Below are 27,566 nucleotides of genomic sequence, written 5' to 3'. Positions count from 1 at the left end.
ATCCAGCTAGCAGCTAAACATAATATTCAACGTAAATATTGGTCACTGATCGCAACTATGACAGGATCCAAAAAAAAGCTGGAGGCTACACCTGTATCAGAAGAAAACTGGGACATATACCTACGTGAGCTATACAAACAGAATCAATATATTAAAAATGAAGAAGTGGGAGGAGAAAACGTGGAAACTAAAGATATTAAGATCAATAAAACGTCGGCAGTGTCAGTCTCTATGAATATCAGGAAGGCAAGGAGCACAGGTGCATCTGGCCCCGATCAGATACCTGTCAAGGTCTACCAAATTGACCATAAAGAGTGGGGAACGGTGCTCTCGCCGCTATTTAACTATGTATTCGACAGTGGTCAAATGCCAAATTCCTGGAAAGGAAGTATCATAATCCCGATTTTCAAAAAAGGAAAAAGAAACACACCGGGAAATTATAGGCAAATTGCCCTCATGGACGCTGCTGGGAAGATTTTTGCAGCAGAAATCCTGGATAGGCTGAAAAATTGGGCTTTCTCATTAGGTCTAATTCCTAAATTTCAGTCCGGATTTCGCCCACACCATTCTGTCACTGACAATGTAGCAATCTTCCAAACTATTTTAGATAAGTACGCAACAGGGAAAAAACAAACTATTTACGCAGCGTTCATTGATTACTCGACAGCCTTCGATCGAGTGGATAGACCGACCCTGTGGTCAAAATTGAGAATAATGGGGATCCCGGAGCAGCTATTACATCTGATAGTGAATCTACACAGTGACACCTGGTGCCGCGTCCAAATGGGAAGTGACAAGGGCCTATCGAAGGTAATACGAACATCAAATGGCCTGAAACAAGGGTGCCTCTTGGCTCCAATTTTATTCTCACTGTATTTAAGTGACCTACCTTCCCAACTGCAGCAAGGGATATGTACTCCTCCTAAGATAGCCACTGAATATATCCATTCCCTGCTGTATGCAGACGATATAGTCATGTTTGACCTAACACCTTTCGGACTACAAAATCTTTTAGATATTTTATATAAGTACTCAAGGAAAAATTACCTAATCCCAAATACGAACAAAACAAAAGTGGTTGCCTTTTCAAATCAGAAGAAAAGGGTACGGTACGAATGGAAGCTGGGAGGTGAGAAACTAGAACAAGTAAAGGAGTATACATATCTGGGTAGAATTTTCTCACAAAACATGAGCAACATCAATCAAATCAACCACCTGAAAAGGAAAAGTGATCTGCATGCTGGGGCCTTGTCACGCTTATATTCGGCCACTGGACATAGACATACCTCTGCACTGATTCAAGTCTATCGAGCTAAAATCACACCGGTCCTGTCCTATGCATCGGAATATATTCCTCTAAATCAATGGTCATATATGGATTTAACAGAAGGAAGAATATTGAAAAAACTACTGAAGATTTCAACATCTACCCCAGTACAGGCATTGAGACTGGAATGTACCATCACGAGCGCATATGCTACAGCTATAGCGAGCATCATAAGGTGGGCCCATAATCTTCTTCTTTCAAAAGAAGGTACTTTAAGAAGATTGCTAAAAGTAGAGACATTCGAGAGTAGCTCTACTCATACTACCTTTACTAAAAATATGCGAGAGGCTCTACAGCTTGCAAAAGTCAATGTGGAAATTTTGTCTACGTGGTCACCAGCTCAACTCAAACTTTTTCTAAAAAACTTCACTCCCAAATTGAGCTACGAGATTGATCACTCTCATTGTAATAGTCTATTGTCATATAAATTTTATGTAGCCTCGCAGGAATACAAACAACGTCAGCCTTACCTAGAGTATACTCTTCAACATGGCGCAAGGCGTGCAATTATGATGTTGCGCCTTGGAACACTTCCTGTACAAACCTTTACTTCCTCTTGGAGGCCCGACAGCTCTGCCCTTTGTACCCTTTGTCAAGGAGGCAACCAAAATTTGGAACACTTATTTTTTATATGCCCTAATGCAGAAATTGTAAATGCAAGGTCAACATGTCTTAAGCCCATCTACCGGTCCTGCAGGATCACTAGCTCACAAGACTTTTTATCACTATGTAAAAGCCCCCTGTGAGGAAGAACTCACCGCTGTAGCTCCATGGGCAATTACGTCTCCTAATTCGTCCACGGACTTATCGGACACTCCCAAATCTGAAACTCCATGCCGTCTTTCCGTATTCCTACAGAGAGCCAACGATAGTCAGGACCCGGAAGAGGTTGGGCTTGACCCCGGAGGTGCACCTAGTGAACCAATGAAAAGGCGAGTTTACCAGGACGAAGGCGCGTTGGGTTGGAAGAGGAAAACCGCGGAGGAGACGCCAGCCGAAGAAACGCCAGCGGAGGAGACGCCAGGAGAGGAGACGCCAGTGGAAAAGACGGACCCTTTTCAATGGAACCGAGCCAGCGGATCAAGACTCCGGAACGACGACGTCGCTGAAGAGGAAGCAGACGAACCTTGGTGTGAGGACTGGTGGAGTCCCCCGGAGGATGCTGGAGAGCGGCCGTGACTCTGGAGAGTTACGGCAGGGCCGGTGAGTGGGGTGTTACAAGGGACTGAGGGTAGAGTGTGAAAACAGTGATGTTAAACTGATTCTTTGACTTAGCAAATACCTATTCAGTTATCCTGACATAACGTGGTAATTTCTTGGTGAAACGTAGAAGTGTCGTGTAATTTGTTGAACCGGGAGTTGACACTGAGAAAGGTATCAACTCACACTACTCATTTCTGTGATTGTTGACGGTTACGCATCCCAATAGGCTGTGGTGACCGAGGGTACATGGTTGTTTTCTTGCATGGACAATATGAACGCTATGCCTCAGTTCTGTTCAACCGTAGCCTAGTTTAAACCTTTTTTTGTTTTTCTTGATACTTGGACCTGTTTGTTTAATTCTACACGGAAAGTACTAGAGACAGGACACGTGGTGTGGTGACGGTATCCTGCTAAACTAACTATATAGAACAAGTAGTCTGACGGCCCCTTTCTTTTTCCGCTTCTTTTATGAGCCTCCGGGAAAACCCTGAAGACTCCGAAGACGAGGAGCCGGGAAACATCTATAACATCGCCCCTATACCAGCGGAAGAAACGGACGAGGACATTCACGTTGATTCACGAACCTTTACCCATCCATCTGTTATTAATAAACAACCAATTCGAAACTATCTTTTGCCTCCACGCCTGTTTATCCGACCTGCGCTCCCACAAGTGGTGTCAGAAGTGGGATCGCAAGGCGTGATGGAGGCCGCCCTCGCCAAGATGGCCGAAAATCAAGAACACCTGGGAAAGGTGATGGAACGGTTCTTGACTGTAGTGGAAGAAGACCGCGCGAAAATACAACAAGTTATCACCGGTCAAGGGCAAACGCAAGAGACAGCATTGGGCAAACTGACAGAGGCATTGGGACAACAGAGAGGTCCTACAACGTTGCCCTCCGTTGTATTACAGCGATATGTAAGTGGGGAAGACCCCGATTTTTTCTTTACTAACTTTGAAAGAATGGCGACCGCAGCATCATGGCCTGCAGATAAATGGGGACAGTACTTAGGGCCACTACTTTCAGGTGATTTACAAGCAGCTTATCAAGCGGCAACGGTACAAGGAGGTGTCGCATACACAGATATAAAAAAATGTATCATGGAACGTTTAGGAATTGACGATGAATCATACAGACAAAAGTTTCGTCAAATGAAAGAGGGTCCACAGGAGACGCCACGAGCTTTATATTTCCGAGTAAAAGACATGGCCGACAGATGGTTGAAACCTGCAACCACCGACAAAAACGGCATTATGGCAAAGATTTATTTAGAGCAATATTTAACCTCCCTTCATCCTCCTATACAAAAGTGGGTTCGACAACAAGCCAATCTAACGCTTGAGACAGCAGTAGAGATTGCGAGTGCTTACAGTAGGGCTCAAGAACTCCAAAAAGGTAATGAATTTTCCGGGAAAACAAGTGGACCTGTACCCCACCGACCCTCTCGCCCACTTCCACAGAAAAAACCTGAAGCTATAGCCATTGTACCCGGCACACCCATGATTCGGGCCCCAATGGGACCACAGTGTTACCAATGTGGAGGTATGGGCCACATAGCGCGATTTTGTCCACAAAAAGAGAAGGAAGAACCCATGGAAATAGGGGTGGTGCGTAATTATTATTGTTCGTCCTCAGAAAGAACACAACCCCCATATCATTGCACTGTGTCTGTGAACGGACAGAAAGTAACCGCCTTAGCCGACACGGGTTGTCGACATAGTGTAGTACGGCCTCAGGATTTGGGTGGCCACATAGGTCCCGTGGATGGAGCAGTAGCCATCAGGTGTGTTCACGGGGACACAAAACCCTATCCAACTGCACAAGTAAGAATAAGACACCCGAAGGATGAAGGTACCACTCTGACTGTGGGGTTGATTCCTCAGTTACCCGAACAAGCAATCCTTGGAACGGACTATCCCAAGTTAGATCAATTGTTGCAGGATAAGTCCTCTCAAGAAGAGGAGTGGTTATCAACTGCCCCGTTTTCGCAAGACGAAGAGAAAGAATGGCCGGAAGCGAAAATACGAAAAAGCAAAAGGCAAAGACGGGCTGAGAAAAACAAAAATCCTGTAGCCCTACCTATCACTGTGGACGAAAATCCCTGGGAAACAGATAGGAGTTTCCATGCAGCTCAACAGGAAGATCCGGCATTGCAGGGAGCATGGAATCAAGCACTCAATGATGAGGATCCCCAACATGTATGTCCTTATTTTTTCAAGAAACAGGGTTTGTTATATAGAAAAGGAAATCCAACACAAAAAGCTCAACTACTAGTTCCTGAGCCATTTAGAGAAAAAGTATTATATTTGGCTCATAGCCATCTACTTGGAGGACATTTTGGGGCTGAGAAAACGGAAAAACAGATCCTAGAGTTGTTTTATTGGCCTGGGATATATCAGCAAGTGAAACGGTATTGTAAAGAATGTCCCATTTGCCAGCGTAACAGCAGATACCACCCACCCAGAGTCCCCTTACAGCCTCGCCCCATAATTAGCGAACCTTTCTGTAGAGTTGGTATGGACATCATAGGCCCTTTGTTACCCTCACGTAGTGGGTGTCGTTATGTCCTAGTGATCGTAGATTATGCCACTCGGTTTCCCGAGGCTTTACCCCTGCGGAAGCCCGATACCACGAATGTGGCGAAGGCCATGATCAATGTCTTTTCACGAGTAGGATTTCCAAAAGAAGTCATAACAGACCAGGGAACCCCGTTTGTATCCCGTCTTATGAAAGAGGTGTGTTCGCAGCTAGGAATCAAGCAGATACGTACATCAGCCTATCATCCCCAAACGGATGGCCTGGTTGAAAGATATAACTCCACTATCAAAACGACTTTGAAAAAACTCTTAGCCTTAGAAACTAGAAGGTGGGAGGATATGTTGCCTTTGGCTTTATTTGCCATTCGTTGTAAAGAGCAGAAAAGTACGGGATATTCTCCCTTTGAGTTATTGTATGGCCACAAACCCAGAACCCTACTCGAGATGGCACAGGAGAGGTGGGAGACCGAACCACACAATTCGAAACCCATCACTGAATATGTGTCAAATCTCCGAACTCATTTGAGTCAGATAAGGTCCATTGTTAGAAACAATTTGGAGGAGGCGCAAACAGCACAAAAACGCCAATACGATAAAGGTGCTAAAGCAAGGTCTCTCCAGGTAGGAGATCCTGTATTATTGATGATGTCGTCCTCTGACCACAAATTATTGGGGCAGTGGCAGGGACCCTATCTGGTAATAGAGAAAGTAACCCCAGTAACCTATCGCATTGAGCTAGACTCCATTCGACATGTGACCCAAGTGTATCATATCAATTTATTGAAAAAATGGGAAGGGCCTCTACCTGATATGGTGAACCTAGCAGAAACAGAAACCACTTCCTTTGATCAGTGCATAGATCCAGAGTTGAATATGATGTTACGAGAGAAGTTGACACAGGTATTACAACCGTTACAGGAGACATTTTCCACCACCCCGGGTAGGACAGGCTTTATAGAACATGCAATAAGAACGCCGCCTGGGAAACGGGTTCGGTTACGACCTTATAGAATTCCTGAAGCCCGTAGACAGACTATAAGGGAGGAAATACAGAAAATGCTCCAAATGGACATTATCGAACCATCCATGAGTGAATGGAATTCACCCATAGTCCTCGTGCCCAAACCTGATGGGTCAGTACGCTTTTGTATTGACTTTAGAGAGGTGAACAAAATATCAGAGTTCGATACTTATCCCTTACCAAGAGTCGACGAGATGGTGGAAAGAATCGGTCAAGCAAAATATATCAGTACTCTTGACCTTTGTAAGGGATACTGGCAAATTCCACTTCGCAGAGAAGACCGTGAGAAAACGGCTTTTTCTACACCCGATGGGTTGTATCAGTTCAAAGTTCTACCCTTTGGTTTACATGGAGCACCAGCTACTTTCCAGAGGGCCATGAATGTAATACTGCGACCCCATGAACAGTATGCTGGCGCTTATATAGATGATATAATCATCTACAGTGACACATGGGAACAACATTTGACTCATCTTTGTAATGTAGTTCAGTCTCTCGGAAAATGTGGGTTACGGATCAATCCTGCAAAAAGCCATCTTGCATCCCAAACAGTAAGATATTTAGGATACTTGTTAGGTGAGGGAGTAATCAGACCCCAAACTTCCAAACTCACAGCGATTTCTCAAGTACCTTTACCTCAGACCAAGAAAGACTTAAGAGCCTTTCTGGGACTGTTGGGATACTATCGGCGATTCATTCCTCAGTTTTCACAGAGGGCAGCCCCTTTGACCAACTTGTTACAAAAAAATTGTAAGACTGAGGAAATTCTCCGACATCCCTCTCTTGAGATTAGACAAGCGTTTGAGTCTCTGAAAAACACTTTGACCTCAGAAACTGTGTTAATCAGTCCGAACTATTCCCTCCCTTTTATCCTACAGACGGATGCTTCTGACTTAGGTATAGGAGCAGTCTTATCGCAAGATACCCCACAAGGCGAAAAACCCATCTTATACATAAGTCGTAAATTGTTTCCGAGAGAACAAAATTATGCCACCATAGAGAAAGAAGCCTTGGCGATTAAGTGGGCCATAGAGTCGCTGAGATACTATTTGGAAGGTAGGGAGTTCACCCTGTTCACAGACCACGCACCATTGGAATGGTTGGCTAGGAACAAGGGACATAATGAGAGAGTACTCAGATGGTTTCTGGCTCTTCAACCTTTTAGGTTTTGCACCAAACACAGGAAAGGCCGGGATCAAGGCAATGCAGACTTTTTGTCTCGTTTCCCTCAGGAATTGTCCCCAAGTAGTAGGACAGCAAGGGAAAGGGGATGTGAGGAAGAACTCACCGCTGTAGCTCCATGGGCAATTACGTCTCCTAATTCGTCCACGGACTTATCGGACACTCCCAAATCTGAAACTCCATGCCGTCTTTCCGTATTCCTACAGAGAGCCAACGATAGTCAGGACCCGGAAGAGGTTGGGCTTGACCCCGGAGGTGCACCTAGTGAACCAATGAAAAGGCGAGTTTACCGGGACGAAGGCGCGTTGGGTTGGAAGAGGAAAACCGCGGAGGAGACGCCAGCCGAAGAAACGCCAGCGGAGGAGACGCCAGGAGAGGAGACGCCAGTGGAAAAGACGGACCCTTTTCAATGGAACCGAGCCAGCGGATCAAGACTCCGGAACGACGACGTCGCTGAAGAGGAAGCAGACGAACCTTGGTGTGAGGACTGGTGGAGTCCCCCGGAGGATGCTGGAGAGCGGCTGTGACTCTGGAGAGTTACGGCAGGGCCGGTGAGTGGGGTGTTACAAGGGACTGAGGGTAGAGTGTGAAAACAGTGATGTTAAACTGATTCTTTGACTTAGCAAATACCTATTCAGTTATCCTGACATAACGTGGTAATTTCTTGGTGAAACGTAGAAGTGTCGTGTAATTTGTTGAACCGGGAGTTGACACTGAGAAAGGTATCAACTCACACTACTCATTTCTGTGATTGTTGACGGTTACGCATCCCAATAGGCTGTGGTGACCGAGGGTACATGGTTGTTTTCTTGAAGGGACAATATGAACGCTATGCCTCAGTTCTGTTCAACCGTAGCCTAGTTTAAACCTTGTTTCGTTTTTCTTGATACTTGGACCTGTTTGTTTAATTCTACACGGAAAGTACTAGAGACAGGACACGTGGTGTGGTGACGGTATCCTGCTAAACTAACTATATAGAACAAGTAGTCTGACGGCCCCTTTCTTTTTCCGCTTCTTTTATGAGCCTCCGGGAAAACCCTGAAGACTCCGAAGACGAGGAGCCGGGAAACATCTATAACATCGCCCCTCTACCAGCGGAAGAAACGGACGAGGACATTCACGTTGATTCACGAACCTTTACCCATCCATCTGTTATTAATAAACAACCAATTCGAAACTATCTTTTGCCTCCACGCCTGTTTATCCGACCTGCGCTCCCACACCCCCCTAATGAATTCGTTTGTTACAGAATTTTTAAGTTTTGAAAATCTCATTGAAAATGTATTAATATGGAATGTATAAATGTATATTTTATTTGTGGTCCTCGTAAGAGTACCGTAACAAAAATAAAAAAACTAACTAACTAACTAAACTAACTAAACTGACAGGGGTGTCCGCTTTCCCCTTTATAGTTTACGTTCTTTATCGAACCATTGGCCATCCTTATACATGAAAACAATGCAATTAATGCCCCACTCTTGGGTATGGCCAAGCTACAGCTATTTGCGGATGACAATGTTATATACTTGAAACCCAATAGCCAGAACTTGGAGTTGGCTATGAGGGAATTTAATGAATTTGAGTTAATTGGGGGCTATAAAATGAATCAAAATAAAACTGAAATTCTAATTCTGAATACTGACACAAATTTTCTCTCAGCCAATCTTAGGATACAAGCAACAAAACCCGACACCATACGATATTTAGGGATTTATGCCTCTGCTCAATACCAACAATTATTTAAGTTCAATTATAAAAAAATGCAAGGTGAAATAAAACGACTGTTGGATAGGTGGCTCTTACTTCCTTTTACCATGGAAACTACATATTTGAAAGCAATACAGCTGCATTTTGGGATCTGAAGGATTGAGACACTAACTTTGTGGGTGCATGGATAGAAGCACAACCTAGTGATTGGAATTTTACTCACCTGTGATCAAGGCCTCACAGCCGAAACGCATAAGGACATGGGACGGTGCCACATTCAAGGAGAAAATAAATGCATGGATTTACTCCAAAATTGGACGTCTGCATTTCTCCTGTGTTGGATTAATGTTATGGGATCTCCATTCCCATACGTAGAAGCCACAATGGAGTCTCACTGCTTGTTGTGTGCGTGTGTTTGTATGTGTGTGTATATATATATATATATATATATATATATATATATATATATATATATATATATATATATATATATATATGTAAATGTACCTATATTTTCGTATACTTAGATATGTGTGTAAATATAAGTATATAAATATATAACTTAAAGACCCTCTCTTACCTCCAGTTTAGTTTGAATGCTCTCATTGTTGGTAAATGTCAGAAAGAGGAAGACTGAAATCTGTGCGACCATCAAAAACGAATGCACATCTGAAACAGAAAGAATGCATGAAGGATGAAGACCTGGGGGCTTCTATTGCACATTTGCTGTTAACCTGTATTGTCCAGTAAAGTTCTCACCACCAAAATAATGCCATTATGTACTGAACTCTGACAAACCAACATGTTAATGGGGTGGCATTAGAAATTTAGATTAGACCATGTGTCGATTGTTGATGTTTAAATAAAAAAATTGGCCTTCGCACATTTGCCTTAACAATGACACGAGTATTGTTCTTAAGTAAAGGTGGGTGAGCCACCATACCAACAGCACTCCAGTTGGCACTGGTCCAGCAGTCATCAATGTACAGTGAAAGATCTCCCATCACAGTGGCTCCATATAATGTACTAAAGGGAATCTGTATGAGCCCTGTGACTGCCTTTGTGTCACTTGTTGTGAGACAATGGAGGTGCAAACCATGAAATCATATTTAAGAGGCCACAGAAAAAAAACCACTTTGGATGGCTCCGAGTGACTTCACATATATGGAGTAATGCAACTCAGCGCAAAGCGCTGCGTTGCCTTCCTCTGCGCCAGAGAGGAAATCAATGGGTATTGCCTGGGTGTTCCCACAAGGTCTTGTATATCTTGGAGTGCGCCAAAATCCATTGGAGTTGCACAGGAGCACCCACGGAACACCCACGGAAACCCATGGAACACCCACGGAACACCCACGGAACACCCATGGAACACCCACGGAACACCCACGGAACACCCACGGAACACCCACGGAACACCCACGGAACAATAACGGAATGCCTTTCCAGGGCACAGTAATGGACCGCAGCAAATTGAACTGCCTTGCATTACTCCATATTTTTGAAGCCACTCAGAGCCGCGCAGAGTGACTTTGCGTGACTTTACATATCTAACTTTGAAGTTAGTTTCTCACGTGTACCATGTTGCGTGGTGCAAAAGGGATGCAGCCCTCTCATGAACAAGCCCCTCAGCTGTTTGACTTCTGCACTTTATGATTCATGTGTTATTTTAGATTTGAACCTTTGTACATGGATGTGCTCCATCTAAGTAATGATTAAATAAAACTTGGTTGAAATACTATAGACAACATACTCACAGTTTGTGTACAGGGGCTTCCTGAAGGGCTTCCCCTTGGAGACAACAAACGCGGCTGTGATGTAGAGGAAACTCGTAATCACCCATAAACTCGTCGTTTCAAAGCTTTGTCCCTCGGACGCCTCCCTCTGAGTGCCATTTTGTAAAGTGGACATGTTTCCATTTTCAGAGATGCAAGCACTGCAAAAAAAACAGTGTTTTAGTACTTTTTTCCCAAAGAAAACATATACAATCAAATTCAGTGCAGACATTGTAATGTTTCCATAAAATTCCCTTAGTTGATGATAGTTTAAACATAAACATTATTTAAAACAACCTGGACATCTCAGCAGTGTGCCTCTTATTGGGTCTACATGTTATAGGGTAGAAATTGCCTTTTTCAAAGAAGCCCTATTTGTGTTTTTTGTTTGTTCAGGTTGCAATTACTGAAGCAGAAACTATGCCAGTGTTCAGGTTTTTCCAGACTCATAAGTGTTGTCCAGGGTAGGGAGCAAGACTTTCCAATGTGATTATTAGGAAGGTTGCCTTTGCAATTCTTGGGAACAGCCAGAAAGGTTCACTTTAGATAGCACCGGACTTTACCTGTACTTCCTGTCTTGCAAATGCAAATGAGGGTGAGAGCATTTTCAGATGGAGAACAAAGTGAACAATGACTGACAATGCCAATAGGTCTGGTATAGGAATTCCACTCTGTGCCACTGATGAGTGCAGACACTTAATAAGTCTCCATACACGCACTTTGTCTCTCATCTGTACACTCAAGCATCCATTTATCCATCTACTGACACATCCTTCCACCCTGACACAACCACACAAACTCAATAACATAATCCAGATTACCTAAAAGAAATAAAGTACAATAAAAAAACATGCTGCCTTTTAAACACAGAGAGCATATGTTTGCAATAACAAAACTAAACACAGTGGAGGGTGTCCGCCTTGCAAACCTACTGTAAATAGTCTAGATTTTCTCTTAATTTCAAGCACGGCCTGCACATTTGGAACCAACACGTCGGCCATATTGGAATGGTAAAACAAGAATGCACCATGGACAACACCGTAGCATAATGATATCCTGTTTAGAGGAAGAGCCTACGTGGAATGCAGCAAACTACAGAGGAAATGAGTAGTAAGCAAGTAACCTGTTAGCATTACCTAAAGAGCTCTAGTATCCTCTTAAGAAGCAAAAAAATAAAAAGACAATAATCAAAGAAATGAAGGAGAAAATTAAAAACGAAAAGGACTGGCCTGCCAGCCCTGATGCTGAAGTGCACATATTTTCAGGTGGATGTACACACGTGATCAGGAATCCCTTCATTCACTGGGCAAAAGAGCCAATGACTGATGCAGACTGAGTCACTCCCCCAGAGGTTCCCTGCCAATGGGTGGAAGCAGAGTGCAAAGGACACTATGACAGGCCAGCAGTAGAACAGAGTCAACCCAAAGGCCCTCTCTGGATTTATATGGATATATATCTTTATATATGGTTGTATGTATTATTTAATCATTTGTTTTGATTACAAGATCCTGGAAGATATCTATAAAAAGAGATTGGCAAGAAGTATTACAGTGCAAATCTTCCTCCCTAGGATTGTCAGAGGCGGTAAGCAACACTACAATCTCGCCCACAAAGGTAATTTGTGTAAGGTAATACCTATCTGTAGGCTCAAAAACAGAGAAATACCAATCTACAAATATATGTCTATTGACGTTAGCATATGTTTTTTACAATAAATATGTCAGACCTACACCCTTTACCATAACCTTATTCAATAAACAATCAGACCTACCACCTTTATCATAACTGTATGTAATAAACAATCAGACCTACCACCTTTATCATAACTGTATATAATAAACAATCAGACCTACCGCCTTTATCATAACCGAATATAATAAACAATCAGACCTACCGCCTAAAAGCGAAGACTCTCACTGCTGTATATATTTACATATTACAAAAGAAGGCTTAGGGGCATATTTACAAGCCCCTATCACCACAGGAACGTCACTTTTTACAATCCTACTGTGGCGATAGGGGCTTTGCCTTATTTACAAGCTGGCGTTAAGCCGCACTGCCTCCTAAATAGGGCCCCTTTCACGCTATGCTTAGTGTGAAAGGGGAGGGCAATGGGCGTTGCTGTGGGAGTTCCACCGCAACACCCATTGATTCTGACGCTGACTCCTATTTACGAGGGTGGCGTGAATAGGAGGCAGTGCCCGAATTAAGACCAGGGAAAAAATGTTTCATTTCTCCTTGTTTTTGCTGTTTCCATGTGTGCTGCGTTGTGCAGCACACATGGAAACAGCAAAAGCCAATGAAAGTTTATGTGCAGGGAGGTCCCCCTTCCTGCACATAAACAATCCTTTGTAAACAATGCTGTTTTGTAACTTCTATGAATGCTGCAGCACCCATAGGAGTTACAAAACAGCACTTAAAGATTGTTTATGTGCAGGAGAGGGGGGCAATCTTCCCCTGCACGCAGACGCCCTTGGACCATGATGGGAGGGCGCCTGCGTCGGCACTAGGCAGCTAAATTTAGCGCCAGCGCAGAGGGAAATGCAACACTGCACCATATTTTTGTAAATATGGTGCAGCCCTGCGTTTCTGAAGGGGTGGAGTGAGGTGTTAAGCCAGAAAGGCTAACGCCTCACTCCTCCACTTCCCTTGTGAATATGCCCCTTAGTCTGCTTTGAATTTACATTTGTGATCAGGCTGGTCCAGTCAGTCACCACTAGGTGGCGCAGCACACTGATAAGTTGCCTGGGCTCTGCAAAAACGTCTTTTGGACCTGCCCACTTCAGTTACTTCATGGAGTTGGAACATAGGTCAATTTCTTTGCATCTAGATGATTTTTTAGATCTTCATCTGAAAAGGAATTTTCCTCCAGGTTATGCTGTGCAGTTATACTTGAGTGTAAATTACGATGCATAATTTCAACAAAATAGGTATAAACAACAGGAGTAAACCCATAGACCTGGTTGAGATCTGGGTGAGGGAGTATAAACAATCAACAATATCTCAACCGGTATTATTGAAAAGACTGGTAATAAGGCACGCATAAAACATTGCAAGAAAGGAAGGTAGGGAGACTCATAGTTTGTTTGAATGTGCCCAAGGCATTGTGTATCTGAATGAATACAAGACATTTGCAGGACAAGTAAGAAAAGGGAAGGGAACGGAAACATTGGGAACAGTTGTAGCAGCGCTCTAAGCAATGAATACGTAAGTAACCCGAAAGACTTTGTGCACACAAGTGCTTGCGACACTCAAAAGTGGACGGCGCAGGTGACAAGTGAAAACAGCGACGGCGTAGAGTGAAAAAGTGACAAATATATACAAAGAAACTACTGGTTCACAGGTAATTATTTACATGAATTTTGCAGATTTCTGCATTTTGGTGAACCAAGGTGAAGGGCGCCGGTAGTTGCGCTGGTATGTGGGCGGTGTTTCGATCCTAAAGATTTAGGATCATCATCAGGACCAGACTACTGAACGAAGGTGCAACAGGCTTGGAGAAATGATGGTAGCCCAAAGTCAGGCGGGGTACCGTGGTGGCAACTTGGTCGTAGCTCCAATCCACAGGAACCCGTCAGGAGCAGCGGCTGTTGAGGGAGGGCCGACCAGCGGGGGCCTGTAGCAAGGCGGGGTCCTTGTACCACGTGCCTGGCCGGGTCCCTGATCTGGAAGCCGTCTCAGCTTGGATTCCATCTTTCAGCAGCTGACGGACTGGACAGTGCGATATGGAGAGATTGGCGCAGAGAATGGAATATGTCGGGACTCCCCCACGGTGAGGCGAAGCCCAGCAATAACCCGGGCACAAAGCAGCTGCCACTGGCATTATCCGGCACTGAGAGATGCCCGCACCCCAACATTTAACCGAAGCTCATCAAGGGCAGTAGGGGCGACCCCCATCACTGCACAGAGGCCCGCACCACATCTATGATGTATGTTATGTTTAATTAAACGTCGAGCACTGTACATATATGTTAAATGTTGTAGCAGTCTGTCTTTTTGAAAGACGTGTTTCAATAATGTTCGAATATGCAAAAAAAGACATAAATCGAAGTAAATAAAATACTTCAGAACAATTGAATCAGAAAATGGTCTTAGTCTGTTTATTCAATAAACAGCCTCATTAAGTCAGCCGTTAGGAGCTTGTTTGTTTAAAAAAAAGTTGTAAAGGCCCCTTCCTGACCATTTCTAGGCCCAACCCCCATCTTTCGTAAAAAAAATATATTTATATAGAGGCACCTCAGTAAGAGACTGTCCAGAGAGAGTGCCACACTCACCTGGTGGGCTGCCAAGGTTTGAAGAAGAGAGACAAAGAACCCCTGTAGAGAGCGATGCACAAAGAGTACATGAAGGGAGCACCTCTGCAGTCATATATTCTACGCAGGATCTGTGGGTGTGAACTGCACCACACACACCCTGTCATCATGTGCGCGCAATCCCTTTTGGCAGTGTGTCACCACCGCAAATGAGGAAAATGCGCCGCATGCCCGCAGTGGTCAACGGACACCACCACAAGCCAGAAGAAAGGGAATTCATAGCCCCAAAAGAGGGCGCCTATTAACAAGGACCGAGAGTGCGCAGATGGCCGCACCAGAGAACCTGACTGCACGGACAGCAGTCCAGGAGAGAGAGACCTCTCTGAGGAGGTAAAGCAATGCTGGACAGGAGGAGGCCACACCAGCTGACCGCCTGCGACACAGAATGGCCACCGTTGGCCCAGCATTGAGCACATCACACGGAGTGAACAACCCTGCCAAGAATGCACAAACCTGGACAGGATCGAGCACCGCGATGGTGCAGCCTCGAGGCGCAAGCACTGCACCCTGGGGTGAAGAGTAGGGGGTAGGGAGGTTACCTGCCATCAACGATGCAAAGTACCAAAGAGATCCCAGAGGAGGGGCCCGTGTGGCCCGAATGCAGGAAGGACAGCATCTACACCATAACTGCACTAGCACTGCCCACAGTGGGCCACAGAATATTCAGGGAGTGCCTCCAATACTGCCTTAAGACTGTGTCATGCATCGGCCCATTACAGGCACAGAGAGAGTCGCACATCCCCTAGTGGCATTCTGCCACCACTATAAAAGAAAGGAGACCCCCACCTCCCACAGCAAATCTGAGTTGCACCCGGCATAGCTTGTCAAGGAAAAGAAAGGTATGGAAGAGGTTGCAGACCCGATTCATCACCTACCTACACAGCCGTCCACAAAATAGCTGCTGCACCTGACAAGACACCCAGTCTAACAGACAGGACCTCACCTGCGAGTGGTCTGTGACAGGAGAAGATACGCAGTTTAACAAAACACGATGGAGCTGGAAGGAGGTCCCCGTGGGAAGAACAGACAACACGTGGCCTCTCACCACTTCGCAGCATGTGCAGAGAAGGCTTGCAACACGTGGCCTGTCACCACTTCGCAGCATGTGCAGAGAAGGCATGCAACACGTGGCCTGTCACCACTTCGCAGCATGTGCAGAGAAGGCATGCAACACGTGGCCTGTCACCACTTCGCAGCATGTGCAGAGAAGGCATGCAACACGTGGCCTGTCACCACTTCGCAGCATGTGCAGAGAAGGCATGCAACACGTGGCCTGTCACCACTTCGCAGCATGTGCAGAGAAGGCTTGCAACACGTGGCCTGTCGCCATATCTCACAGCCAGTAAGAAGGAGAGCGTGTTGGCCGGTGCCACACGGCAAAGAAGAGATGAAGAGTGAAAGGAGTGTGACAATCCTGTCACACTGAGGAACAGACCACTACAGGTGCGCTGGAGAAAATAACAAGGGGACACGAACGAGGATTCTTACCACTATCTGAGTTCACCTACTAACACAAGCCAGCCACCGGGGTGCGGTTACGTCACGGGAGACAACTCAGCTGGAGTACCAAACATAAGCTGCCGGCATGCGGGAACCGTGTATCTGCCCTACGCTTCACAGTGTGACCGTCCAGCCACCTGTCAACGGCTGCTTAGAGCACACAGCTTGCATCCTGATCCCGGTAGCGAGTGCAAGTTCTGACCAGGACCCATCCACCCCTGACGTTGCACGAGTGACTCGTCAGTGGTTCCAAGGTGGTCTTGGGGCTGTCCAGGTGCACACACATCAGCCGCCCGGTGCAGCCCGCAGGCAGTCCTGTGGCAACTCAACCAAGGGCCCCCCCCCAAGCATGACAGATGGACTTGTCTTTGCCCCACCACTGGATTCCTGGAGGTATCCAAGCCGTGTAACAGAGTCTTTAACAGGTCACAGCAGACCAAGTCTGTCTTCAGTGGATCAAGCAACACTATCGCCGGCGTTCACAGTGGACTCCACGGACGCGCCTGATGCACCGAGCGTGAACTGTTAACACCAACTGTATCACAGCGAGGGCGCGCTGGACTGATCAACATCACCAGGGGCGGCTCTAGGCTCATGGAGGCCCTGGGCAGGGAGCGTAGGTAGGGGACCCCAGAAGAGAGGGTCCTAGAGGGGCGTAGCGTGGAGGCCAGTGAAGAGGGGCGGTCAGGGTGTTTGGAAGTGGAACAGAGCTGGAGGCCGCCAAATCCCTGCCAGGGGCCGCCACGCAAATATGTATCCATCCTCAGAGGATTATTATATTAAGGATATATATTGGCGTGGGGCCCCTGGGGTTTGGTGGCTCTATGCAGGTGCACAGCTTGCACATGCCTAAGGCCGCCCCTGACATCACATGGGAGGACTCAACTGACATCACGCCAAAGGTTCTGGACGTCATCAGCACCGTGTTCATGTCCAGACGAACATGGTTAAATTATGGGTGCATGTTGTGATGCCCGAGTATTCCCAGCTGCATCTGTCCACCGCTGGTCTGCAGACTATCTCTCTAAGCTGAGAGGCTTGAGTTGTTTTTAGTTGTTTATCATTTCTTCCTACAGGTTGGACTTTGTTTTTGTTTTAATAACATCTTAAAGGATTGTTGTGTCCTGTAGACACAGTCTGGTATTTTACCTGCCTCTCCCACGAGGGCTGGCCCCTGCACCCACCCCACGCCCATCTAACACAAGTGACCCTGCCAATCAGGGCACAAGCTCATGGCCAGTTCTAGGTACCATACTAGGGCGTCCATGCCAAGCCTTCATAATGTGTGTGGGCGCAAAGCCCAAGGCTTTACAAATGCCAACACAAGGGTTGTCATACCAGCCTTCAATGACTTTGATGGAACTTCAAAGATTTTCGTTTTAGTTCTTTCACAGGCTCACCATTTCAGAAGGAAAGTATTGTCAATGCTATATATAATAAAGCCAAAGTTATTGCTTATTTTACGTATGCAACTAACGAACATTGGCAAAGACTATAGTCCTGGCTTGCTGGAGGTGTAATATTACTTAGTCTAATATTTATTTGGATGCAATTACAAAAGCAGCAAATTTACCAGTTGGGCGGCACCCTATGATAAGCACAGATTTTTTAGCGTATGTGTGCTAAGCCACGCCCTTAATTACACAGGCCACTACTCTTTGAGAGACCCCTTCCCCCAGATTTTTCATCCCTCTTAAAACCCTGAGTATGTTATGCTATCCGTCTTTTTATAGCGCATTGTGTGTGTATCCAGGCGCTGTGTAGCAGGTGACTGTTGTTTTGTCATCTATTACATTACACTTTAGTAATGGTGGCAAAGTGAGAGCCAACCGAAAGCTCAGAGTGTGCCCATTCGGTTGGTGTTACTTCACGAGTTACTGTATGTTGAGTTGTCTATGCAGTTACAGAAAACTCGTACATACATACATACATACATAAATACATACATGCCTACAGACATGCACACATACATACACATACATACATACATGCATACATAAATACATACATACAGACATGCACACATAAATACATACATGCATGCATACATATATGCATAAAAACATACATGAATACATACCCACATAAATACATGAATACTTACACACATACATAAATACATACATACATACAGATATGCACACATACATTCACATACATACATACATACATACATAAATACATACATACATAAATACATGCATGAATACATACATAAATAAATACATACACACCTATGTGCATACATACATGAATACATATACACATACGTACATACATACATATATACATAAATACATATATACATACATACATACATACATGAATACATACATACATGCATACATACATGAATACAGACACACATACGCACATACATGCATAAAAAATACATACATGCATAAATGAATACATACATACATGAATGCATACACACATATGTACATACATACATGAATACATACACACATACACACATATATACAGACATGCACACATACATACACATACACATAGGCATACATACATAAATACATACACAAATACATATATAAATACATACATACATACATACATACACACATAAATACATTTATACATAGATACATGAATATATTTATACATGAATACATACACACATACATACATACATACATACATGAATACATACAGCCATACGTACATACATACATGAATACATACACACATACGTACACACATACATACATACATACATAAATACATACATAAATACATGAATACATACACACAGACAGACAGACATTCAGGCATGCATACATGAATTCATACACACATACGTACATTCACACAAATACATACATACATAAATAAATACATACATGAATACATGAATACATACAGACAGACATACATACAGACATACATACATGAATACATACACACATACGTACATACACACATAAATACATACATAAATAAATACATACAGACAGACAGACAGACAGCCATTCAGACATGCATGCATACATACACAGAGCAGGCCTTTTAGGCAGCGCCTTTCAGCCATTGGCTCCCGTGCTTCAGTGTGCTTCAGGCATTGGCTCTAGGGGCTGTCCATCAGCACTGACACGACTTCAATCATTTCACGGATATGAACTACTTAAAACATGAGTCCACGTGCATGTTGCCTCTAATTTCATTATTTTTCTTTCATGTTTTTGTTATGATATCATGCCGAGGGCCCTTGCCCCCTTTATACGTGGTTACCAGCCCACTCGACCCAAGTCACCCACCCACAGTTGGCATGGTGCAGCCTGCACCCTCACTCCATGGTTATCATTTCTGCCTGTCTTTGTGACATTATTCACTTCTGCCGTTAGATGGCGGCAGAGCATCACACTACATCCATCAGGGGACAGCAGTGCAGGGTCAGGGGGTCCGTTGCATTGCCACACAGTGTAGTGCCAAGAATGCACCAACACATCCAGGCAGCGCTCGCTGACATTCTGCGCCATGGGTAATATGCGATTTAACACCTGCGAAGTGTCCCGCATAATCATGGAATCGGCTCCTTTGCCACAGAATCTGCGTAATCTGCAGAGTTTAACAAAAAATCTCTCGCTCAAAAGCATCGAACGTTACTGAAGACACAGCGACACCTGCTGCCGAGCAGTGGAAAGCCCTTTTTAATGGTTGACTAGTCTGCTTTCTGTTACGGTGAAGCCTTTAGCCATACATTGCTAACCTGACTAAAAATGACAAAACAGTTAAGTAATATTATTTAAAAAAATGCGCCACGTTATGCTAAATACCTTTACTTTTATTGCTCCATAATTTAGTTATTCACTGTACAAGATTGCAGCAGTCACCCGCCTTATGCTGGTGGTACATAAGGGAGAGCACAGGCATTGTCTCCTGCAAATGAATACATTTTACTCCAACATGGTTCCTGTGCCCCCCCAAGCCGTGGCCTTGGGTTTGTGGCGCCGGCCCAGCGCAGACTCCTCTTTGCGCCATGTTCATTCTCCAGGACATGGGCTGCTCTACCTCTGTAGGGAGCTGTCCCCTGCACTAGCTCTATAAACTGCCTGGTTATTTTAAAAAATGAAATCAAAGTAGTTATTAATGGACTCATAAACATATGCACCACAGATTTACTTTACATACATGTGTACATGTATGAAATAAAAACCGTGTAGAATTGGAAACAGGTGTCATTCAGTATGGTAAAAGTTAAATGGTGCACAGGTGAGCTACCAGAATTACCTGCACTCTATAACTTATGTATCAGGTAAGGCATACGTGCAAGCAGGGACTTCATTCCAACAAGGCAGCGGCTGATCACAACTAGAGTGAGGTGCAGTCGTACGTTACAAATAGTTTTGTTCCTTAATCCAAATTCCTGTTCCCAAAACGTGTGAAAAACTAAAGCTTCTCCTTACAATATATTGTGTGCCTGTGGATTTCTGTGCATACTAAAGTTAAAGAGATCTTATCATCTTATGTAGTGCTATAAATAATTTCTAAATAAACAGGAGGCTTATGAAGTGCACATATGTGTTTTCTTATATTCAGTGGAAATTCTGAGACGTTATACAGTGTTGTAGAATGCTTAATCTATGAGAGATTCACAGATGTTTCAAGTTGCAGTATGATTTTAAGTGTTGTTAAAACAGTGCACCCCCATTTCAGTAATATTTGTAGGGTACTTTTACAAGCCACAGACAGTTGTCCATAGGGCTTGGCTGTTCATGCCTTCTCATTGCCCTATTTTCAGATGTGAAGCGGTTCAGTCAAAATTCAGGGGCATATTAGCAAGGGCTTTATCGCCGCTTTAGCGGCACTTTTTGGCTCTCAAACGGCGAATTCTTTATCGCCGTATCTGCAAGCTGGCGCTGACAGCAGTTAGCGACAGCTTCCAGGCGATAGCGACAGGTTTGGGGCTTGTTTTGCATGTCAGCGATGTTTATCGCTAATGACATGCAAAGTGGGCGTACTCAAACTGGTAGCGACTGAAAGCAGTCGCTAACACAGCTATCGCCTATTACCAATGCAGACGAAGTGATGAAAAAAATCACGCTAAGCACGATTATCACTGGTATTTAACACCTGCTGGAAACCTGACTTACCTGTATTCCCCAATGGGAGGTGGATCTTCAGGCTAAGTGCACCATGGCATTAAAGCGTGAATATCGCTGGATTTCCAGTGATATTCAGGCATTTCGCCGCTATTGCTGGATATTTTATCACAGTGGAGATAAACGTTGCTGATAGCATGTTTTCTCCGCTAAAATTTCCAGCTATAGGCAGCGATAAAAATAAACGCGCTAAACGTGATAAATATCACATTTTCTTGCTAATATGCCCAACAGTGTCTTATGAGGTTTAATGGGCTAATGTAATTCTGGTAAATATTGACCAAACACTGTTTTTGAAGTGCATTCCACGTTTAATGAGTTGCTTAACTTGTTAATGTCTACAGAGCAATTAAACGAGCTTTTAAGTTTTTTATGTACCTCAATACCAGCAAAAAAGATCATAATATCTATACAGTATGGGTGATTGCAGAGCTATGGCTCATATTCTGCTTATTCTAAAAAAAATACGCTAATTAGCACTACATATGTTATAACATAGGTTATGAAAAGGATGATCTATGTGAACCTGACTGCATACCTTCCAGTATGAAAAGCGTATATCAAAATGTTATATCCGTTATATGATGTCAACATTTACCATCAATCTATGTAACATATTTGAAAGTAGCCTCTTTAGTACTCTCCTGATGACATGTCCAGATTTTCAGAAAGACACATTTTTAAGAAATTGGGTATTAGTTGCTAAGGATGTGAGTCCTTCACAAACAACAAATCAACAAAGTTCTCTTTGCTGTGGACCTGGTGCCCCAGTGCAGCTCTAACTCTCTCAGGGCGGGGCAGCATGGCGGTCCAAGGCCTACTCAGGGATGGTGGTTTGGGCGAGTACAGCCAGCTGGCAGTACACAGCAACAATCATAAAATAATTTTCCAGTCAGTGTCTTTTGTTGTGAAACTAAAATGCATATTTTTTTAAGCAAATGAGCCCTCATCTCCTTGCACAAGAACACATGGGTGCGACTCAGAACGCCCATTGACTGTCTCTGCAAACCTTTCCACCACAGACGGCATGACGCAAGGATGCGTTCTCGTACCCCTCTTGTTCAATCACTACACAGCCGACCTCGAGAGACCAAAACTTAAGTTTAATGAGACAAAATCCTAACTTAACGACTTTCGGTATTCACAAAGGGCATTTAGGAGTACTAAAGTTAGGATTTCTAACTTTAATACTCCTAAATGCACTTTGTGAATATCGTAAAGTTCGTATGTTGTCTCAGATTACTTTTGTGAATCGGGCCCTTTTAACTTTTTTTTTCCTTTTTATTGTTCTGCTAAGCTTTTTGATTTCCTGATCTATAATGAGTTACCTTATGCGTAATGTTTTCATTTTTTTTCTTTTTATTGCAATATCATTGGTGCTTTCTGTGTCTGTGCGGAGTTAGTGCAGTTGATACTCAGTCTAGCTCTTTGTGGCAAGTAAGAGCTATCGTGGTATCTTTTTGTAGTAGAAACATTGTGTGGTTTGTATTAATAGATTCTTTGCAGATCTTTATATTTCAACAGTTGTATTTACCGTTTGATACAGCCAGAGTATGTTGAGTTCTAATTTGATGCAGTGTTGTTTATAGTTGTCTGTTTATTGTAACACGTTTATTAGTAAGCATTTTGGCTGTTCACAGGCTGATTTCTTGCATGTTATTGGTTGGCTTTTTGGATCAGCCTACGCACATGGCTGTGAGACTGACTCGGCATCTGAGGCAGAGGGTCAAGTGCAAGATTCTACGAGTTCATTTTCTGTCCAAGAGAAATCATTCGATGATGAATCCACTATTAGTGCAGATGAAGCGCCTCATTTGGAGAAAGGCATTGATATGCTTGTGGTGCGGTAGGGTTCCCAGTGGGAGTACTGAACCCTGGATTGCCCCGAACATGGTGAGGCCTGCTTTGCCTGTCTTTAGTGGTGTTCCAGGATGTAGAGTTACTATAGGGACCTTTTTGTCTATCACTTGCTCTCGGTTCTTTATTGAGGACGTGTTTCTTGATGATATTGTTGAACATTCCAATTTGTATACAGAACAGTTTTTGATGGGCAGTAGTGCCACACTTAAGACCCACTCAACAGCTACCCGGTGCAGTCACTCAAATCTCCATGAGATAAGACAGCTCTAGCATTTAAAGTTTTTGGTGCAATTGCTAAAGAAGCTGTCATTGTCATTATACTGGTCTACTACTCCCTTGATGGCAACTACTATTTTCCAGCAATCATAAGTGGAGATCAATATTTTTTTCCACAGTGGATGCTGCATCATGTGGATAATGCTACAGCGTTGCCACAAGATTATCTTATTGTGACGGTCCCTTCAAGATTCAGTCTGTTCTTGACAATCACACTGATCGTTTCTCAGGAGTCTATGTTCCAGGTCGAGATATAACTGTGGAGAAGTCTCTGGTCCAGTTCAAGGCCTGTTTGGTTTTCAAAAAGTCTAAATGTAATGGGAGGTACCCTTTTGTGGAAAAGGAATGGGTGAATAGGTTTAAACAACAACAAGTTTCCTTTTTCGAATCATATATTTAGAGGGAAGAAAACTACTCTCTGGTCCCTGTTCTGAAATAGAAACGGGATAATGGTGTAGAGTCAAGGCTTAATCAAGTTACCAAATTTACAAAACAACTTACTTATACATTGGAATTCTATATCTAAAGCAAATTACATAAAGCTAAACAGCGGGATTCGATGTGTATCTTTTTTATTATTCAATCACCAGTACATTGTAATAATCATCATACAAAATTAAAAACACTTGATCACGTTATTTATTAAAACATATATACTTGAGATCTAAAAATAAAATTACATTTCTTGGAAAAATATACACTTAAAAGAATGATATTCTTTTGAAACCAATTGTCGACGCAGCGTTTCGGTGTTCTACAATATCATCACCTTCTTCAGGACATTGATTTCAAATATTCAAATATAAAAACATATGTCTGGTCAATTAAAAAAGTCTCCTTCAGTCTGTAACCTGTATGTTATTCGGTTCCTCTAGGATGCCTGCTGATTAGAACTCTAGTGTTTCACTTCCTTAGGTGAATCACTTTATATTCTCTTCCGATATGATTTCAGGTTACAATGAGGCATTTCTTTAAGTTATGCAGACGGAGAAGCCAGAAGGAAGGACGTTGAATCCAGATCCTCTACTTTCAAAGTTTGAATCATACCAAACTCCAAAAAGAGACCCTCAATTAAAAAAGAGGTTGAAAGGAGAAATAAGCATAAAATCCCAAACTGAGAGCTGAGAGCACCGCCTGCCACAATGTTAAAAATGCAGTATGCGCCCGCCACTGTGGCGGCACATCCTAATACCCCCCATGGGACCCCCACCCTTATGGCGGGCGGTCCCATAATCCGATAGGATGGCGGGCGGACAAAGTCTGCCCGTCCTCCTAATGACCCGCCAGGTATCAGTGTGAAGGAAGTGACTATGATGCGGATAGTGGTAATGTAGTAAAGAGGTTAAAGAACATGGAAGAGAGCTGACAGGTGGTCCTTTGGGATGTAAAGGGGTGGCGTCTGCAGACCAACAGGTAGAAAATAAGTGATACTGGGTGGTGCACATTGGGTGCACAGTGTATAGGTATGGTGCTGAGGGCTGTTAAGAGTTGCAAGTACAATGAAGAGAGCGAGACTGGGTTTATGAACGATGGCGCTGATACCCAGTGAACTATGGAGAGTGACCGTGTGTTAGAATGAGGTCGTGCAGAAGACAAGTGAGATGCCATATGGACCAATGTGAGTGCAAAATGAGATGATGCTGATCCACTCGTAGGTGTGTGGACATAAAGCAGTGCGAGTTAGTAAACGCTGAGGATTAGTTTGAATGTGGTGGTAAATACCAACCAGGAGGCGTAGGCACACAAACCAGAGTGGTGAATGAGGTGAAGAAGGAGTACAAGAAGGTGCACACACATCAAAGAAGAGTGTGAATGAGGTGAAGAAGGAGTACAAGGAGGTGCACACACATCAAAGAAGAGTGTGAATGAGGTGAAGAAGGAGTACAAGGAGGTGCACACACATCAAAGAAGAGTGTGAATGAGGTGAAGAAGGAGTACAAGGAGGTGCACACACATCAAAGAAGAGTGTGAATGAGGTGAAGAAGGAGTACAAGGAGGTGCACACACATCAAATAAGAGTGTGAATGAGGTGATGCAGGGCAACCATAAGCAGATTTACATCTATATAGTAAGTCATCCATTTTTTACAAAGATCTTAAATTCCTTACCTGAATAAATTCGTTTTGCTGTACCATGGCTGCTGCTGGACCAGAAGAAAGGTACAAGTCACGATGATCAGGCTGCCCAGGTAATTTACCACGGTGGAGACCAAAACAGGAAATGAGATCAGGTGCCTCAGAGGTCTGTTGGGAGAGAGCTCTGGGGATGCTTTGTTTAAAGTTACTGGAAGGTAAGAACAATATACATGTGTTTATAAAGCAACTAAATATCATTTTCAATTTTGAAAAAAAGTTAGGGTGCTTTCTCATAGATGGATGTTCTTGTAAATGTATGTAAATGTATAGGCATTTATATAGCGCACTACTTACCCGTAGGGTCCCAAGGCGCTTCGACCGCTGCGAAACCCTTCCTGGCTTCCCTGAGAGATGGTCCCTTAATGGGTATCTCCAGGGTGAGACCAGGTATCCCCGGCGGTCTGGTGGGGCCGTTAGTGAAGATGAGGCAAGCTAATGCCCAGAGTTGCCGAGTGTGATCGCTGATCAGAGTGGGCACCAAGGCGAGAGAATTATCGAGTCCGCTGACCCTGGTCCAGAAACCTGCCGCGCCGGGAATCGAACCCTGGTCCCGGGCCGTCCTCTGCTCTCGGGTCTGCCGCCTCTAACCAGTGAGCCACACTACTTCACTACTTCTTCTGCATTGACAATCCACCATCAAAGAAACAATGATGGAAGTGACAGGTGATGCCAAACTACGTGTCCCAACTCCAGTGAACATCCACATAGTGAGAGGCTATCCAGGATATCTAAAAGAGTGTGGAGTATATTTGAGGGTAAGTGAGTGAGTGAGTGAGTGAGTGAGTGAGTGAGTGAGTGAGTGAGTGAGCGAGTGAGTGAGTGAGTGAGTGAGTGCATCAATAAGTGCACCAGTGCCAACAGGAAGGAGTGAGTACAATTATAGAGATCTTTCCATCTTGAGAGACCTATGTGAATTTTAGTAGACTATCTCCTACAATTGTAAAAGGTTGAGCTCAGTGGACCAAGAACTAGTAGGTGAAATAGTGTATGGATCAGAGTAGTCTACTGGTAGTGTACAAAACAATCTTTCCAGTGAAGATAGGATGTGTTCATGTGATATGACAAGTGGGCATTCTAAAAGTATATTACATATACGCCATTATAATTGAACATGCCCCTGCACTCAATTTGTAAACGAAAGAATGACCGTGCCCATATCCTTGCTCTGAAACATGCAACTGGTGCAAATAAATGTGAGCCCGTGGAATACCACTGCTACATAGTCTTAAATCCAGCTCAGGCCTCTTTAAAACACTAACACACACTCCCCACACCTTCAGCTGCCTCTTGCAGGTTCCTGCTGTATTTCTTGTGGTGGTTTTTCCTTCTGTTTCTTTCTTCTTCTTTTCTGTCTAAGTGTTTTCCCTCTCGATAAATGTCTGAAGCAGAAAAAAATATGCTGGTCCTAAAAATAAGTGCTGGTGCCCCCTACTGGCAATCACTGGCTCAAAAAGCACTGATTGGCCGGGGGGGAGGGGGGGAGGGGGTGCTGAAAGTACACTAGACATCAGGGACATATTTTATTGTACAAAAAAAGATGTGTGGGTGGACAACCCTGCTGTTAGGCCCTATCCTCCAGCCCTAAAATCCCAATAGCCTTTCTGCCCACCTG

General features: G+C 43.9%; 1 protein-coding gene across 1 annotated transcript in view; it reads right to left on the bottom strand.

The window, feature by feature from the left end:
- The window catches only part of LOC147684257 (putative cation-transporting ATPase 13A4), a 301,484-nt gene that overhangs the window by 13,893 nt on the left and 260,025 nt on the right, over positions 1-27,566 (bottom strand). Inside the window, exons 26-28 of the mRNA XM_086944654.1 lie at positions 25,928-26,102; positions 10,733-10,911; positions 9,559-9,647 (exon numbers count right to left, since the gene is read on the bottom strand). Coding sequence (XP_086800780.1) covers positions 9,559-9,647; positions 10,733-10,911; positions 25,928-26,102 — 443 coding nt within the window. The remainder of the gene's footprint in view (positions 1-9,558; positions 9,648-10,732; positions 10,912-25,927; positions 26,103-27,566) is intronic.

The sequence above is a fragment of the Lissotriton vulgaris genome, chromosome 11 (genome assembly GCF_964263255.1).
Source record: "Lissotriton vulgaris chromosome 11, aLisVul1.2, whole genome shotgun sequence".
Classification (NCBI taxonomy): domain Eukaryota; kingdom Metazoa; phylum Chordata; class Amphibia; order Caudata; family Salamandridae; genus Lissotriton; species Lissotriton vulgaris.
The sequence above is the reverse complement of the archived record's forward strand: the minus strand, read 5'-3'. Positions and strand labels throughout refer to the sequence as shown.